A 17457-nucleotide genomic window follows, 5' to 3' on the forward strand; every position below is an offset into this window, starting at 1 on the left:
TTTTTAGGAAAACCGTAAGTCCGATCAGTTAGAAAAGATATAGCACACTATTCGGGATTAGTCTGAAGGTCTGTGCCGAGTTTGGTGCCTGTAGCTTAAAAGCTCTAGGAGGAGTTAGTCTTGGTAATTTTAGTCTCAGAAGAATAATAATAATAACTAGAAAAAGTTCGTCGAGACAAACTTTAAGTTGGCTTGTGAAAGTTTGGACCAGAAAGTTTGAAGTTTAAAGTAGTTTGAAGTTTAAATTAGTTTATAGTTTAAATTAGTTTAAAGTTTAAATTAGTCTAAAGTTTAAATTAGTTTGAATTTTAAAGTAGTTTGAAGTTTAAAGTAGTTTATAGTTTAAATTAGTTTAAAGTTTAAATTAGTCTAAAGTTTAAATTAGTTTGAATTTTAAAGTAGTTTGAAGTTTAAAGTAGTTTATAGTTTAAATTAGTTTAAAGTTTAAATTAGTCTAAAGTTTAAATTAGTTTGAATTTTAAAGTAGTTTGAAGTTTAAAGTAGTTTATAGTTTAAATTAGTTTAAAGTTTAAATTAGTCTAAAGTTTAAATTAGTTTGAATTTTAAAGTAGTTTGAAGTTTAAAGTAGTTTATAGTTTAAATTAGTTTAAAGTTTAAATTAGTCTAAAGTTTAAATTAGTTTGAATTTTAAAGTAGTTTGAAGTTTAAATTAGTTTATAGTTTAAATTAGTTTAAAGTTTAAATTAGTCTAAAGTTTAAATGAGTTTAAAGTTTAAATTAGTTTGAAGTTTAAAGTAGTTTGTAGTTTAAAGTAGTTAAAAGTTTAACTTAGTTGCTAGATAGATAGATAGATAGATAGATAGATAGATAGATAGATAGATAGACAGACACTCAGATAGATAGATAGAGAGATAGATAGATATTTACCCTCAGATAGATAGATAGATATAGATAGATAGATATTTACCCTCAGATAGATAGATAGATAGATAGATATTGACCCTCAAATAGATAGATAGATAGATAGATAGATATTGACCCTCAAATAGATAGATAGATAGATATTGACCCTCAGATAGATAGATAGATAGATAGACAGACAGATAGATGCTAGCACGTTTTTAGCATTTTTTAGTACTTCGCTAGGTGATGCTAGCATGTGTTAGCATGATGCTAGCACGTTTTTAGCATGATTTAACACTTCGCTAGGCGATGCTAACATGTGTTAGCATGATGCTACGTTGTTTTTAGCATGTTTTGGCACTCCGCTAGGCGATGCTAACATGTGTTAGCATGATGCTAGCACGTTTTTAGCATGTTTTAACACTTCGCTAGGCGATGCTAGCATGTGTTAGCATGATGCTAGCACGTTTTTAGCATTTTTTAGCACTTCGCTAGGCGATGCTAACATGATGCTAACACGTTTTTAGCATGTTTTAGCACTTCGCTAGGCGATGCTAGCATGTGTTAGCATGATGCTAGCACGTTTTTAGCATTTTTAGCACTTCGCTAGGCGATGCTAGCATGTGTTAGCATGATGCTAGCACGTTTTTAGCATGTTTTAGCACTTCGCTAGGCGATGCTAGCATGTGTTAGCATGATGCTAGCACGTTTTTAGCATGTTTTAGCACTTCGCTAGGCGATGCTAGCATGTGTTAGCATGATGTTAGCACGTTTTTAGCATGTTTTAAGACTTCGCTAGGCGATGCTAGCATGTGTTAACATGATGCTAGCACGTTTTTAGCATTTTTTAGCACTTCGCTAGGCGATGCTAGCATGTGTTAGCATGATGCTAGCACGTTTTTAGCATGTTTTAACACTTCGCTAGGCGATGCTAGCATGTGTTAACATGATGCTAGCACGTTTTTAGCATTTTTTAGCACTTCGCTAGGCGATGCTAGCACGTTTTTAGCATGTTTTAACACTTCGCTAGGCGATGCTAGCATGTGTTAGCATGATGCTAGCACGTTTTTAGCATGTTTTAGCACTTCGCTAGGCGATGCTAGCATGTGTTAACATGATGCTAGCATGTTTTTAGCATTTTTTAGCACTTCGCTAGGCGATGCTAGCACGTTTTTAGCATGTTTTAGCCCTTCGCTAGGCGATGCTAGCTTGTGTTAGCATGATGCTAGCACGTTTTTAGCATGTTTTAGCACTTCGCTAGGCGATTTTAGCATGATGCTAGCACATTTTTAGCTTGTTTTAACACTTCGCTAGTCAATGCTAGCATGTGTTAGCATGATGCTAGCATGTTTTTAGCATGTTTTAGCGTGTGGCTATGAAGATTTTAGGTCATTACTTTTTGGCTGCTTGATAAATAAATCCTCTGAGGGAGAGAGAGAGGAGAGATGCAGGGCTGACAGGCCCTTTTTGTCTGTGTGTGTGAAAATGTCAGTTGGGATTTAAATTTCTGAACATTCCGCAATGTTAAGTCAATGGGAGTTTTTTCCGAGTTTGATCGTCATTTTTAGGAAAACCGTAAGTCCGATCAGTTAGAAAAGATATAGCAACTCGAGTCAGAACAGTTTGAGTGTCTGAGCCGAGTTTGGAGTATGTGGAGTTAAAGCTCTAGGAGGAGTTAGATATAGAAATTTCACCGCTAAGAAGAATAAGCGGAATAATAATAAGTTTAAGTAGGATTTCAGTAAGTTGGCTTTCACAAGCCAACTTAATAATAATAAGTTTAAATAGGATTTCAGTAAGTTGGCTCTCACAAGCCAACTTAATAATAATAATAATAATAAGTTTAAATAGGATTTCAGTAAGTTGGCTCTCACAAGCCAACTTAATAATAATAAGTTTAAATAGGATTTCAGTAAGTTGGCTCTCACAAGCCAACTTAATTATTAACAGCCGCGCGCACTGTTCGCTCAGTTACGAAATATGGGATGAGCACGGCGCACTTCCGCCAAAGTCGTGACGCCATTTTTGTCGCATGAACGCACGTACGCGAACTCAGCGAGTATACACCAGGCTTCACGCGCACACACGGTGTCTCTCTTTTACGATTCCACTTTTGAAACTGGTCAGAGGACAGTAACTCCTCATTTAAAGTTGATACGAAGAGATACAGCAGCTTGCCTGTTATGCCTGGTTCGCGCGAACTCTCCATTCTCCGTGCAGTAAATCCGCTCCCGGGTTTATTTATTTATTTATTTATTTTTATTGCATAACAAGAACAATATACACACATACAGAGGATCACATCATATTATTATCTATTACATTCATAATAGCATCAAAGAAACAATAGACAGCAAGAAAAAAGAAAAAAATAAATAAACTATACAGGGGAAACATTACAAAAAGTTCCAAAAAGAAAGGGATTCAAAAATTCTATACATCCGTTGCGCTTTTTTATTTCTTGCATCTTTTAGGGCTTCAATATAATGTTTAAGCTTCTCCCGGGTTTATTATGCCCGGCACATGAGTCGAGCGTGTAACTCCTGAAAATGTATATATGCCAATTAGCCACAGAAAGTGGGGGAAATCATTAGTGAAGTTTCACCTATTGCACAAAGGTGCTTGGGTTTGTTCCTGTAAGGCAGCAGATGCCCTAACCTCGCTCCCATAATTCTAACCAAATGGAGCCAGTAAGGCTGAGTAGCCTGCTAGGAAAAATCGAGGCACCTTTCTCCCTTCTCGCGAAGGCTCAGGAAGGTGAAGAAATTAGGCCTAATATTTCATGAATTGCATTTTTTTTAACGCATTAAACAAATCTATTAATCGCAGAAAATAACATCTTATGTTTTATTATATAGAATCTATTAATGTTTGTATATAAATCTAAAGAGAACATTTTTTTCAATTCAAACGTAGGCCTATGCTTTCACAATACATTTTTAAAGCAGCTTTACTGACAATATACAACCCATGGGCGGAGCCAGGTTGTTTTTCACAGGGGTGTATACAGGGAAGGCGCGTGGATACAAAAACGGAGGGGAGTGGATATAGTGACACCCGGGATGGAGCGGTGCGGCGACCTTGGTGTGCGCACATGTTTAGTCTTCTGTGTGATGCGATTGTACAGAGACGGTTCCCCCTCTAAAAACCTAAATTCTGCCCAAGACAAAACGGCAATTGTGAGTGGGGCGGCCAGGCTTCGGTCCCCTCCATCTCTGTTACAACCTTCAGTGGGCAGGCTAAAGGTGACAGATAAAGGTTCAAGAAATGTATATAAATATATTTTATCACAAACCTATTTGCAGATACACTACTGGTCAAAATTTTTGAAACACTTGACAGAAATGTTTCTCATGATCTTAAAAATATTTTGATCTGAAGGCGTATGCTTAAATGTAATGTTTGAAATTAGTTTTGTGGACAAAAATATAATTGTGCCAACATATTAACAAATATTTGTACAAAACTAAAATGTTATTAAAAACCACACAACATAATTCCCATAGTTCCATTTATGTTATTCCATAGTTTTGATGACTTTACTATTATTCTAAAATGTGAAAAATAATAATAATAATAATAAAGAATGAGTAAGTGTTTCAAAACTTTTGACCGGTAGCGTGTGTATATATACACACACACACACACACACACACACCAATCAGCCACAACATTAAAACCACCTGCCTAATATTGTGTAGGTCCCACTCGTGCCGCCAAAACAGCGCCAACTGGCATCTCAGAATAGCATTATGACATATGTCTCTCATCACCAAGACATTTCCATCCACAGAACTGCCACTCACTGGATGTTTTTTTGTTTTTGGCACCATTCTGAGTAAATTCTAGAGACTGTTGTGTGTGAAAATCCCAGTTACAGAAATACACAAACCAGCTCATCTGGCACCAACAATCATGCCATGGTCCAAATCACTGAGATTATATTTTTCCCCCATTCTGATGGTTGATGTGAACATTAACTGAAGCTCCTGACCAGTCTCTAGAAATGGTGCCTAAAACAAAAAAAACTCCAGTGAGCAGCAGTTCTGAGGATGGAAATGTCTTGGTGATGAGAGAGGTCAACAGAGAATGGCCAGACTGGTTTGAACTGACAAAGTCTACAGTAACTCAGATAACCACTCTGTACAATTGTGATGAGAAGAATAGTATGTCAGAATGCTATTCTGAGATGATGGTTGGTGCTGTTTTGGTGGCAAGAGGGTGACCTACACAATATTAGGCAGCTGGTTTTAATGTCATGACTGATTGGTGTGTGTGTGTGTGTGTGTGTGTGTGTGTGTATGTATATATATATATATGATTAATCTCATGATTTCCAACCAGTCTTTAGAAATCAAAATAGTAATAACGGACCCCTGGATTAAACCACTGGAGTTGTACCTTTATGCTGCCTTCAAGGGTGAGTAAATGAGACAATAATAATTTTGGGGGATAAACAATTGTTTAAGGGTGTTTGATAAGGCAATAAATGAGAAGAAATGCATTTCAGTGAATTTACCAAGGAAAAAAGGCACTGTGCAAAGTGGTGTATATTCACTGTTATGCACAGGCTTTATTAACCCTAAAAACGGGCAAGCATTTAAAGGTACCTCTGAAAATTAATCCATTGCTATTTTTCAACATCTTTGGGACCAGACTATACATTTCCAATTATCTTTCTAAAATATTGCTTTTATTATTTTATTTTATTTTAGAGCTTGTAGAAATCAGCATTTGCCTCCAGGTCAGCTGCGTTTGCCTTTTTACTTTTTTTGTGAGATTGTGAGTTGATGCCAGACTTTATATACAAAGGTGCATGTTCTCAGTATTGGCAGGACCCATTTTTTTTATATTTCTCACAAAAATGTGACAGACTCGCTCATTGCTTCTCTCCCAAACCTCTTCAATATTTGAATCCCCATTATACCAAAACATTTTTAGTTAATATGGTGTCAACAGCAAAATGACCAATTTGTCAATTAGGTCTTATCATTTACCTATGAATAAATATTATACTTAATTAGCCTTCTTAGAGTAAACAAACAAAAAAAGCATTTCTGAAGTTTTTTAAGCGAACCCTAGGCTATTGTGTTTACCGTGCATATGTTGGCCATTTTACAACGGATATGAGAGGTGCTCATCCCATCAGAAGCTAAGTATGACTTGGTCAAAACGTATGCATGCCATTTTAGAATGTCTTTATAATTTGGCGCGCTGGTTTGAATGGTTACCCTGGAAACGTCTAATTGCGCTGGAGGACAAATGACGCACGGCAGGCAAAAGAACGACGTGTTGAATTCGTCGCTTCATTTCACCAGAACCCCGCCGAGTTCAAAGGACGCGGAGTCATGTGGAGCGGGTTTTATGAGAAATGTCTCCAACGTCTACATACAAAACAGAACTCGTTTATTAATCACTCTTCCAGGGAGCAGTAGCCAAATAAGAATTTGTTCATTTAGATCAGACGATAGAAATGGATGTTAGTCTTTTACACTCTACAGGTTCTAATTGGATCCAAACGGGGGTACAGCATGATATCATTGAAGAACATTTTCTTACACTTCCACAAAATATTTTATCTTCTTGTTCATTTTAAACCATCTACATACTGGTACTTATAAGAACCACCAATAGATCTAAAGAAACTACAGGCCATAATGAACATCAAGAACCTTTTAAGAAAAGATGAACATTTGAAGAACTTTTATTTTAAGAGTCTATAGAAATAACAGATTCAAATCCAATAACTAGCCTATACAAGTTCAACAAAATTGAAAGTTTTTGTGAATACTTTTCACATTTGGATTATCTTAATCTTTTGATGAGCCTTTGTCACTTTAATTAAGCCGAATAATCACTACGATGGGTGCAAGATCTGCATGATCCTGAGATCAGTTTAAAGGCTTCTGTAGGGGGAGAGGTGTGAGCCCAAAGTTCCTCCCTGCCGATTGTTAAGAGCAGAGGTGATTCAGTTGCATTGTTTGAGAGGAGCGAATCAAACGCCCAACACTGAGAACCTCCTTTTCTCATGGAAATAAAGTGTCTGCCTCTCACTCACACGTGGAGTTTCAGTGATGCATGAAGTCCAGCGCGCAACGGCACTACACATCACTGAGTGAAGTTTAGATTGAGGAGCACACTGGATTGGAGAGAACGCGGACCCTTGGACGCGTACAACAGCTGAATGAGGGAAATCGGCATTATTTCGTGAGACTTTTGTAGCATTTCTGGGTTTCCAGAGCTTTAAACCATGTTTGAGTGTGGACGGTGTGCCATTGTCTTCGGGATGCTGTGCGCTGCCCTCTCCGCGGGGGCATCGGTGTGTCCGCCCGGCTGCGAGTGTTCGGAAGCCGCGCTCACGGTCAAATGTGTTTCTAAAGATCTGAGGAACATTCCGAGCGGCATCCCGGCCTACACCAGAAACCTCTTCATCACCGGGAACCACATCAGTCAGATTGGACCCGAGTCTTTCCAGGGACTGGACAATGTGACAAATTTGTCACTGTCTAACAACAGGTAACCTTAATGTAATGTTTCATGATGTATATAGCCTAGACAGGCTGCACTCATATTTGACTGAAGATGCTTATGCATATCTTACTAAAATTCTCCATTGTACCCGCATCGTTTCCACCAGCATACCATATCATTCATCCCAAGGACTAAAAGTGGCGCAATTTTGGCTTCCTCAAGTCACCTTAATGTAAAAAACATGCAAAACAGTGTAAGAAACTTCCAAAATCGTCCAATTCCACATTATTTCCTTATTTTAATGACATCAGAAGCTATAATACCAAGATTGTATGTCATGTTGCAAAATATGTGATCTATTAAAAAAAAAACATGGTTTTAAGGTGCATGAAGTCAAATTAATAAATTTACCATGGTCAGTTTTTATGAGGGAAGCTCAAGAAGAAGCCTGAAAGTGTTAAACAGATGTATTTTCCAAACCAATACAGATTTGATTAACCCCAAGTATTTTATTTTAAATTAAACAGTCATATATACATAAATATGGCCAGTGTTGGAAGTAATATAATTAGAAAGTAATTAATTACTGCTATCAAATTACTTTTAGCACAAATGTAACACATTACATTTTAAATTCTTGTAATCAGGCTACAGTTACCAACTGTCAATCAAGTTAATTACATTTATGTACATTACTTGGGTTAGAGATATTTCTAAAGTAATATTATTTTGTAGAATACATTTAAAATATGAATTCCATTAATATGAATCATTTGCATTTCTGTGAAAGCTGAAGAGTGTGCGTCCCCTCACAAGTCAATAAACAAGGTGGAAATATAGACATTATTTTAAATTCATTGAGTGATTTAAAAAGCAACTTAAACGTAATTAGCAATGTGAATACTTTTTCAATGAACTAATCAGTACATTCAGTATTCAAATTAAAATTACAGTTAAGTAATTTGTAGTGAATTACTTTTTGAAGAACTTACCAAACACTGTACATGGTGCAATGCATCACCTAGTAAAGAGCAGATTTAGTGGCAAAATCAAGATTGGAGTTGAAAATTGATCTTTTGAATATTGGGTGGTGTATTTGACCATGGGAGAAATTAAATAAACTTATCCTATTAATTTAAATTAGTTCCTTTTTCATCCAGGATCTATGAGGTGAAGTCTCACACATTTTCTAGCCTGCGAAGCCTCAGATCTCTGGACCTAAGCAACAACCAGCTGGCCCTCATCCATCCCGAGGCATTCACAGTCCAGAGCCACATGCTGAGGGAGCTCAACCTCAGTCGGGCTCTTTACAACCACTCATCTGTCATTGATCTCGCCACCTCTCTTCGCTGGAGCAGCTTGAGTGACCTGCTGGGGCTAGACCTGTCCAGTAATGGCCTTGTCTACTTGCCCCCTGGCATCTTTTGCCATCTTGTTGGCTTGCAGCGCCTTCATCTTGGCAACAACTCTATAGTGGCCATCCATAATGGGACATTCACAAGTTTGGATCATCTACAGGAGCTCGATCTCACCCACAATGCTCTTAGGACCTTGCGTGAAGAGGCTTTGAAAGAGTTGGAGCACTTGCATTCGGTAAGGCTCCACTTGGCGGAGAACCCTTATACATGCACTTGCGACATCGAAACTTTTGCTGTCTGGCTGAACAACTCACAGGAGCGTGTGGTGGATGTTCAGCGGCTGGCTTGCGTGTTCCCTGCAGAACTGCAGAACACATCATTATTGACGGTGGGTGAACTGGAATTGGGTTGCCACAAAGCGGGAGAGGCCGACAACCTTGCGTTGCAAACCTCCTACGTGTTCTTGGGTATCGTGCTGGGATTTGTTGGTCTCATGTTCCTTTTTGTGCTCTACCTGAATCGCAAAGGCATCAAGAAGCGAATCTACGAAATGCGTGATGCCTGCCGGGAAGTTTGGGAAGGGTATCACTACCAATACGAGATTGACCATGATCCCAGACTATCGCAGGTCTCTACAATGGCTGACATGTGATCCAAGCTCTTCCAAAGCCAAGCTCCTTATATGAACTAGTTTTCTATTGCATTTATACTTAGGAAAATTTACATTTTGTGTCGCAAACATGTAGACATTTAAGTAGGTGCATAGGTTTTCTCTCATTTGTGAAAGCATGTACTGCTTGTTAAGTGTTTTCAAGAGTGTTTTGAACCTTTATAAGCACACCTCCCCCTCAAATTCTGCACAGAATTGGCCTCCATAAGCATTGGCTTCTTAATCATCGTGGGATGCTTGAGGATTAGCCCAATAAAGGGGCAGAAGCCATAAAGCAACTCTGAAGACCACCTCCAAAACCCCCACCACTCTCCATTGTCCTAAACTGGAATATTGCCCACAACTGTTCTGGTTCAACTTCAGCTTAAGTGCCTTGTTTATTGGATTTTAGGGGCTGACCAGCTTTAAAGAAGGTAAACACTTGCGTGTATGTGTACTATGCTGTTTGTGTAGTTGTGGGAACTCTTATAGCCTATTGCATGCATGTGCAGCCTTGTCTTTATGCAGTTCAAGAGTTGGACCGTGTGCAACAGAATTAGCAGTCTTCTATGGTCCTCTGTCGCTCTATCCACAGGGAGTCTGGGAAGAATGTGCTGGATTTTCTCTCCAAAAGCATGCCGGCATGAGGATAACCTCCTCTAAGCTGCAGAAGGAGCATCTTTTGAAGAAAGGGACCCAGTTTCGCAGAAATCTCTAGAACTTTTATCATTCAAAAGAGAAGTTTGCTTTGTTTTTATTCCACTCATTTTTAGTGTCAGGATGATGAGAACCAGCCCTTCCGAAGGCCGCCGAGCAAAACCCCTCCTCCTCAAGGACTGCTCTCTCTTTGAAGACTCAGTCTGGCTCAGTTCCTCATATGTTCCCCATCTTTTTCTGTTTAAGGGACTTTTACTGTGATAAGATACAGATGAAGACAGGGTTGTTGTGTTGAAGGGTCCCCCGCTCTATTTTTGAGTACAGAGTACCGTTTCCAAATGTATGAGACTTGAGTTGGGAAAGAAAATGTCCTTGATGTGTTGTCAACCAATGTGCTGGACTTCACATGTATCTGGATACAATGGTTTTATTAAACATTTGGCACAAGATGCAATGGCTATTTAGCGTTTGGGTGAATCTCATGAAAACATTCACAAAATGTCCAAGATGTATTTCACCCCAAAATCAAAAGACAAAAATAAATATTAATTTGCACAAAGAAAATGGAAGCCTATTTTAAAGACTAAAAAATACTTTTTTGTTTTTGCATTGACATTATTTCATGACATTTAAGTACATTTAAACTACCCAATCATCTGTGTGAATTTATCTACTGTGAATTTTAAAAAAAAATCGAATTAGCATAATGTGATAATTTTTTATTTAATTGATGCTGATATTAATGTAAAATCATTGTGTCTGGATAAGATATAATACAGTAATGAGAAACTTAAGAGGGAGTGCTAAATTAAAATGAGAATGTCACAATGAAGAAAAAATTCATGACCTAAAATATGATCCATTTTCTTGATGCAAAATTTATAAAATTATTATTATTATATTTTAGAGTAAAATATGGCCTGGGCATTTCTTAATGAGGTTCACCCATTTGCCATCCATATGAATTATCATCTATTAAAAACTACCATAACTTTGCTTGTAATAATGAAATGTATCATTGTGCCTGATCAATGACATAATATTTGGTATGCAAGACTTCACAGAATTTTGACTGTCTTCCATTGTGCTTTTCTAGCTTTGTACTTGTGCATTATTCATGTCAAATAAACCTTTCCAAAAGAAGAGCTGAGGAAAACCTGTGGGATGCCAAAAGCTAAATGTTTACTCTTGTGAAAATATCAGGTATCCAGTTCAAAATAACACACTTATGGAAAGTCAAGATGAGTTCAGTAAATAATAACTTACATTATTACTTACATTGACACTATCATGGTGCTCTCCTGTCATTTTGAAGCTTGAAAGTCCTAGTCTGTTACTTTCATTATGAAAAAGACTGACCTGGGTGAACTATTCACTTACAAAATATTATCCTTCAACATACAGAGAGAAAACAAGTGTCAGCACAAAACTCAAACTCATTGAAATATGTATGTCTTGCCAATGTTGTGTAATGCTTATTCTCTTGTTCTCATTCATAGAGGCGTTGTAATGATACTGTATATCTCTGTAAGAACAGGCCAGCTTTCAGAAACAGTTTCACAGAGGGTTTGGAGGATATCTGAAGTTTTTCATATCTGATAACAAATGTGGGTGAGCTTGAAGTGAAATGTTTACGGCTCCAAATATCCACATGCGACAAGCTATTGGAAGCACATGAGTTTAGCATATGTACATGGGTTACATTATAAAGTTGAATGTAATGCTCCATTGAAAATCATCTGTGGTTAAGAGCAAAGCTCTGAGTGAAATTGAATCTATTTAAACTGAATGGGGGATTTTTATTAAGTTGACCTTCTACCTTAAAATTTAAAGGAACATGCCTGGTTCAAAACAAGTTAAGATCAATCGACAGCATTTGTGCCATAAATCTGATCACCACAAAACATAATTTTGACTTTTTCCTACATTTCCTTAAAAAGGCACAAATCTGGTTAACAGTGAGGATGGAAGTGGATGTGGCCATAATCCGTAAACGTTCAAATACTCAACGTTTTAAAAGGGTAGCCTCAAGACATAAACATTACGCATGTTAACATGATTTTAGTGTGATAAAATCACTTACAAACATTTTCTGTGTTAAGTTATATCCAATTTTCAACTTTGTTGCGAAACAGTGTAATGTCAACAAATTTAAACTTCTCAGCTCAAATAAAACATTTTTAACAGAAGAATTATTTGCTTTTACTTTAATTTATTTTATAAAATAATAAGCTTCACATTCCTGCCTTTAAACCCTCCAAAAATGTACCCAATTCACTTCCACTGTAAGTGCCTCATTGTAACCTACATTTTTGCTTTTTTTTTTAATAAAGAAAAGAAGGGATGAGACAAAATTATGCCACAAATGCTGTTGATTGAGCTTAACCTGTAAAATAAATGTTTCCTAACTCTGATAAATGTTTGCGCTGCCACCTAAAATCTTTCATACTGAAATATCTTATTATAAACAGAGTTTTTTCATCTTTCTTTTTTTTGTAAGCATGTACTTCTGGTTCTGTGAAAAGTCTTATTTTATTCCACTAGATAGCAGCAAGCACTAGAACAATTTTTTTTTTCTTCATCACATACTAATATACAGATCTGAAATGTAGGTAGTGCTATAACGTATTTTAGCCCTCACAGATGTACTTGTCCATAGACATTCAGTCTAATTTTCAGTTAATGCACCACCTTCATGGTTTTAATAGAATATCTCGGTCTCTGAGTGGACTAGAAGCTCAGTCTAGGTGACATTAGAAAGCTGAGGTACTAATCTTTGCAACGTTATGTAATATTTTATCATCCACAGTCAAAGACATATTTTTAATGATGATTAGATTGGCATGCTTTTCCTGCTGAATGGCATATTTTGTTCTGGACATCTAAGATATAACATTGGATTATTCAGCCAAGCAAATTAAGTTTTAGATGACTGCCTAAGGTAAAAGCAGATATAAAGTTTGTAGCTATTTGGGGCTTACAGCAGCAATGATCGGTGCATAAAAGACATGCATGTATTTGATGACTTACAAAAATCATATTTTGTTTTGTGATTCTTTGTGGTATTAGGGCAACAAAATAAACTATACAGTCGCATTCCCGAGAATGAGAGCTTTCATGAATTGTCCATTTAAGTGCCATGTGAGAGACTTTTGTATTCATATTAATGTTTCTACCCCATTACCTCTAGGGGGCGCTAATTTGCATTGCTAATATTTTCAGGCCTTATTTTATGTAACATAAATGGAAAATATGGTACTCTTTGAAAGGTTCAGAATCTAAGTTTTCAAATGAGTCCACATATTCCTGACCTACATATGCTGGACTTTAATGTTTTGAGCATAAACTGTTTTCTCAATACAGCGCCGGCCGGTCCATAGAGTTTAAGTTTAACTCATTATTTACTCACCCTCATATCATTCCAAACCTGTATGAATTCTTTAATAGACCACAAACGAAATGTGTATGGGAATAAAATAAATTGAGGTAAAAAAAAAAAAAAGTCTTGGTATGAGAAACAGACTGAAATGTTGTCATGTAATTATTCACTGATAATCTTTTCATCTCCACAAATCACTTTCACACTTCTGAATATTCACTGTAAATGTTTATGACATTTATGAAAAAAATGGCGTTTGATATTACTGATGTCAAAACTGTGCTTTTTGTCATTTTTAGAACTCAACAGCACCAATCCTCATTAACTTTCATTGTATAGAAAGAGCCACGTCATCATTCTAACTACTATATGCTCATTTGTGTTCCCCGGAATAAAGTCATGCTGGTTTGAAACGACATGAGGATGAGTAAATTATGACAGATTTTCCAAATGAACTTTGAATAGTTATTTTAAAAATAAGGGTAGTATTGATGGTCATGGTAAAAAAAAAAAAAAAGTGGAACTGAAAGCTTTATAAAGTACCTCTCTCTTTCAACAGCTCCCTGTGCAGTGGAGCATGGTGGGCTTGTTAAAAACAAAGGACAAATTTACCCAATTAGTTATGAATTGATGGTCGTCCTAAGGGCTCAGACCCATGAAAAAATTATATTTACCTGGCATCATCTAGCCGGACACCGCTGTGCCAAAGAACAGCATTGAAGATTAATGTAATTTTCTCCCGTCCTCACAGCCAGCCTGCCGGAATAACAAAATATCACACAGTTCTAAATTTCATCTGTTTTGCCTCAGACTTTCAAGCAAACTGGCCCTTTAACAAGAACAAAGACAATCAAGTTCATATGACCGCTGTGCTGTTCATGAGGACCACTTGCTTTACTTTAATAGTTTTATTTATCTTGATGGCCCTGTGGTGTGGTTTCACTGTTAAACAAAACAAAGTGCTCTAGTGATGGAGAAATGAGAAATGTGTCTCTTTTGCAATTAGTAATTTATTTACAGACTGGCATCTAATGTTTTTTAGGTATATGAACATCCTGGTACCATTAAGGGGTGTTTCATGGTAACATATGGATTCAGAAATAAATCTCAACTCTATGAGGGATTGAATGCATTAAAGTCAAACCCACAACAGTCATCAACATGGCAACAGTGATTAAGTGACAGCTGGCTGTCTGGAGAGGCATTTTTCTCTCTAAACCTCAATTCCTGCCTCCTATAACCTTTCATTTTCATTTGTAAAGCATACACCTCTTTGTCAGACTTTTTGATTCTTGCATTCTTTATGTCAATTAGTAAAGATGTGTACTGTACATCCTGTTTTATCAAACAAAAATCCTTTATTAGTGATGCTTGATAAGGCAAACCCCGAACAAACACCTAACTCTATTAAACATTTCTGTGTAACTTATCATACACTATTTGTGCAACAGACATGAATGATACCACAAATCTAACAGCTAGTCAAGGAGAAGTGTGCTAATATGTTTCTTTGGTTGTTTGATTAAACAACCAAACAAATCCTATGGACTTACAAGCTATATCCAGAAACTTTGGGGTGGATATGCCTGTGGCAGCGGGGGCGTGGTCAAGCGCCCGTCCGGGAGAGGAAAGCGGTAAGGGCGCTTACACCTGAGCTAAATTATGCCTAAACACCTGTCTCTAATTCCAGTGAGCACTAGGAGAGCGGCATAAAAACAGACACAGAGCCTCCATACGGAGAGAGAGACCACAAGCAGACCCAGTGTTTGTCATTTGTATTGTGTGTGCAAATAGTGTGAGGAAAATATAATTAAAAAGACTTACCTTGAGAGGAAGACCTGTTTCCTGTCCTCCTTCACTAGAACGGTGCTATAATGCCCTAAACCTAACACTCTTGCAACCACCCAAAATGCCCTAGAAACTGCATAGAAATTTGCTAAAATACATCCAGAACACCCTAGCAACTGCTTAGCAATGCACACTCAGAACACCTTAACAAATCACATAGCAACACCCTAGAAACCACCCAGAACATTCTAAACACATCATAGCAATGCATTAAAAACACAGAGAATACCTTAGCAACCACATAGTAACACCCTAACAACTGCATAGCAACGTGGTAAAAACATAACACCTTAGCAACCAGACAGCAACACCCTTGCAACCGCATAGCAAGTTGCTAAAAACTACACAGAACACCTTAGCAACCACATAGCAACACCCTAGTAACGTGCTACAAACCACACAGACCACCTTAGTGAACACATAGAAACACCCTAGCAACTGCATAGCAATGTGTAAAAAACAAACACTCAGTAGGTCCTTAAAATGCAAGTGGATGGTGATCCGACTTTTGAAGATCCCAAAAAAATCGAACACCCTACAAACCACATAGCAACGTGCTGAAAACCACTCAGAAAACCTTAACAAGACACATAGCAATGCCTTGGAAATCACACAAAACACCATAACAACAGCATAGCAATGAGCTAAAACACTTTAAACGTTTTAGCAAACATATAGCAAAGGGCTAAAAACACTTGACACATTAGCAACCACACAGCAACAACCTAGCAACATTTGGCAATGTGCTACGCAGTTTAACAGAAAAATATAGTTTCTTTTTTGGCTTTTGGCTTCAGTATTGGTTTGCTAAGATGTCGGAAATCACATTATTTCCTTTTGGTTGCAGCAAGACTAATGTACTTGTTTAATGACTGTTTATATAAATGAAAGGCTATTTGAAAAGATAATAATCTTTTTTTAAAGCCTTTTGCTTTAAACATACACACAGATATGCATATATATCATTCTTTCCCAGCACTATTTATCAGCTCATAGTATTTTTTCAGGTAGATCTGTGTGGTTCTGTCCAGCGTTCAACCAGTCCAATGACAATAGGCAGCTATATATGTCCTGCTCTCATTGTCCAACTGTAGGCTTTAGCTTGGGCAAACGATTGCATTTTGAGAGCTTCAATAGAATGAGGGAAGGTACAGCTGGAAAAGCCATTAATGTATTGTCCACCCCATTTATCACATTCAATTAGGGGTAACAATAAACACACTCTTTCACACACCTGTATGCACCTGCTTACACAAACACACACTCCCATTAAAGCTTATACACAATGATGGATGGGCTGCCAAAAACTACATTCTAATTGAGCTTTCCCTCATATGGTTTTCCATATATATTCATTTAATCTTAAATACATTATTTTAGCATTCCACATTGTTTAATGTGATTGAGTTTTTCGTGGAGAATTTCTATTTTATTGCTGTGACACAGCAAATGCCTAATATACTTTCATATTTTATTGTATTATTTTATTTTGAAATGTGATCTGGACAAGTTCTTGACAGGTTTCATGAGATTCTCATATCTATAATGCACTGTGTTGAAAAACACTCTTGGATTATTATGAATGAAAGTCAATAAATCACAATTATTCCTTACTAACACAAAGAAGGATCCATGATGGGTTTGAGAAACTTTCTACATCGCAAAGTCAGATTTTTTTCATGGCCTCTCACACAAAAAAGACACACAAATGGGCTTTAAATTAAAAACAAATGCACAAGGAACCCAGTGACCCCCACATACAACAATAGGACAATGTTTCTGACATCCCAAACAACAAAAAACCCATCAAAGCACTTTAATCTGTGAATGTATCCATACTGGGTTGACTTAATGTAGTACAGTCAAAAATGATATCATCCCTCAGGGTTTTCCCCATCCTTTGCCCAGCTGTGGGTGCTGTTATGTGGGTTTGTTTCTTGTGCTGCCTCCCTGTCTGTTGGTGTATCCAAACATTAGGGCTTGGAACGACTTCTCGTAGCTTAGTTCTAGTCATGGTCTCTTGGATAACAATGACATTGACTTATGACAATGTGCATGAATGAATAACAGGTGATGGCAAATACTTTCATCACCATGTCAGGATCTAAAAGGTTTATATTAGTCTACATTATTACAGCATGGTATCTTTTGACAGTTGTGTTAACATTATGTAAGTGCTTTTGCCAAGACTTGGAGTAAACCACATTAATGCAGAACAAGCATTTAAGTCA

General features: G+C 37.1%; 2 protein-coding genes across 3 annotated transcripts in view; one reads left to right on the forward strand and one right to left on the reverse strand.

Moving 5' to 3' along the window:
- Positions 1–17457, reverse strand: part of LOC127650070 (syntaxin-12-like) — a 232927-nt gene that overhangs the window by 159818 nt on the left and 55652 nt on the right. The gene's annotated exons all lie outside the window — the stretch shown is intronic.
- On the forward strand, positions 6949–13087 carry LOC127650066 (trophoblast glycoprotein-like). Of its 2 annotated transcripts, XR_007971383.1 has the most exons (3): positions 6949–7380; positions 8496–9776; positions 9938–13087. XR_007971383.1 is itself a non-coding variant. In XM_052135258.1 (2 exons), the coding sequence occupies exons 1-2, from the start codon at positions 7115–7117 to the stop codon at positions 9343–9345; spliced, it is 1116 nt and encodes a 371-aa protein (XP_051991218.1). In that variant the 5' UTR covers positions 6949–7114; the 3' UTR covers positions 9346–13087. The 2 variants fall into 2 exon arrangements, 1 of the variants encoding a protein (XP_051991218.1); XM_052135258.1 differs by having other exon boundaries at positions 8496–13087.

Source organism: Xyrauchen texanus, chromosome 10 (genome assembly GCF_025860055.1).
Source record: "Xyrauchen texanus isolate HMW12.3.18 chromosome 10, RBS_HiC_50CHRs, whole genome shotgun sequence".
Classification (NCBI taxonomy): Eukaryota; Metazoa; Chordata; class Actinopteri; order Cypriniformes; family Catostomidae; genus Xyrauchen; species Xyrauchen texanus.

Coding starts and splice junctions, on each gene's coding strand:
- LOC127650066 (XM_052135258.1), top strand. CDS start 7,115: ATGTTTGAGTGTGGACGGTGTGCCATTGTCTTCGGGATGCTGTGCGCT. Junction 7,381..8,495: donor TTGTCACTGTCTAACAACAG/GTAACCTTAATG, acceptor TTTTTCATCCAG/GATCTATGAGGTGAAGTCTC.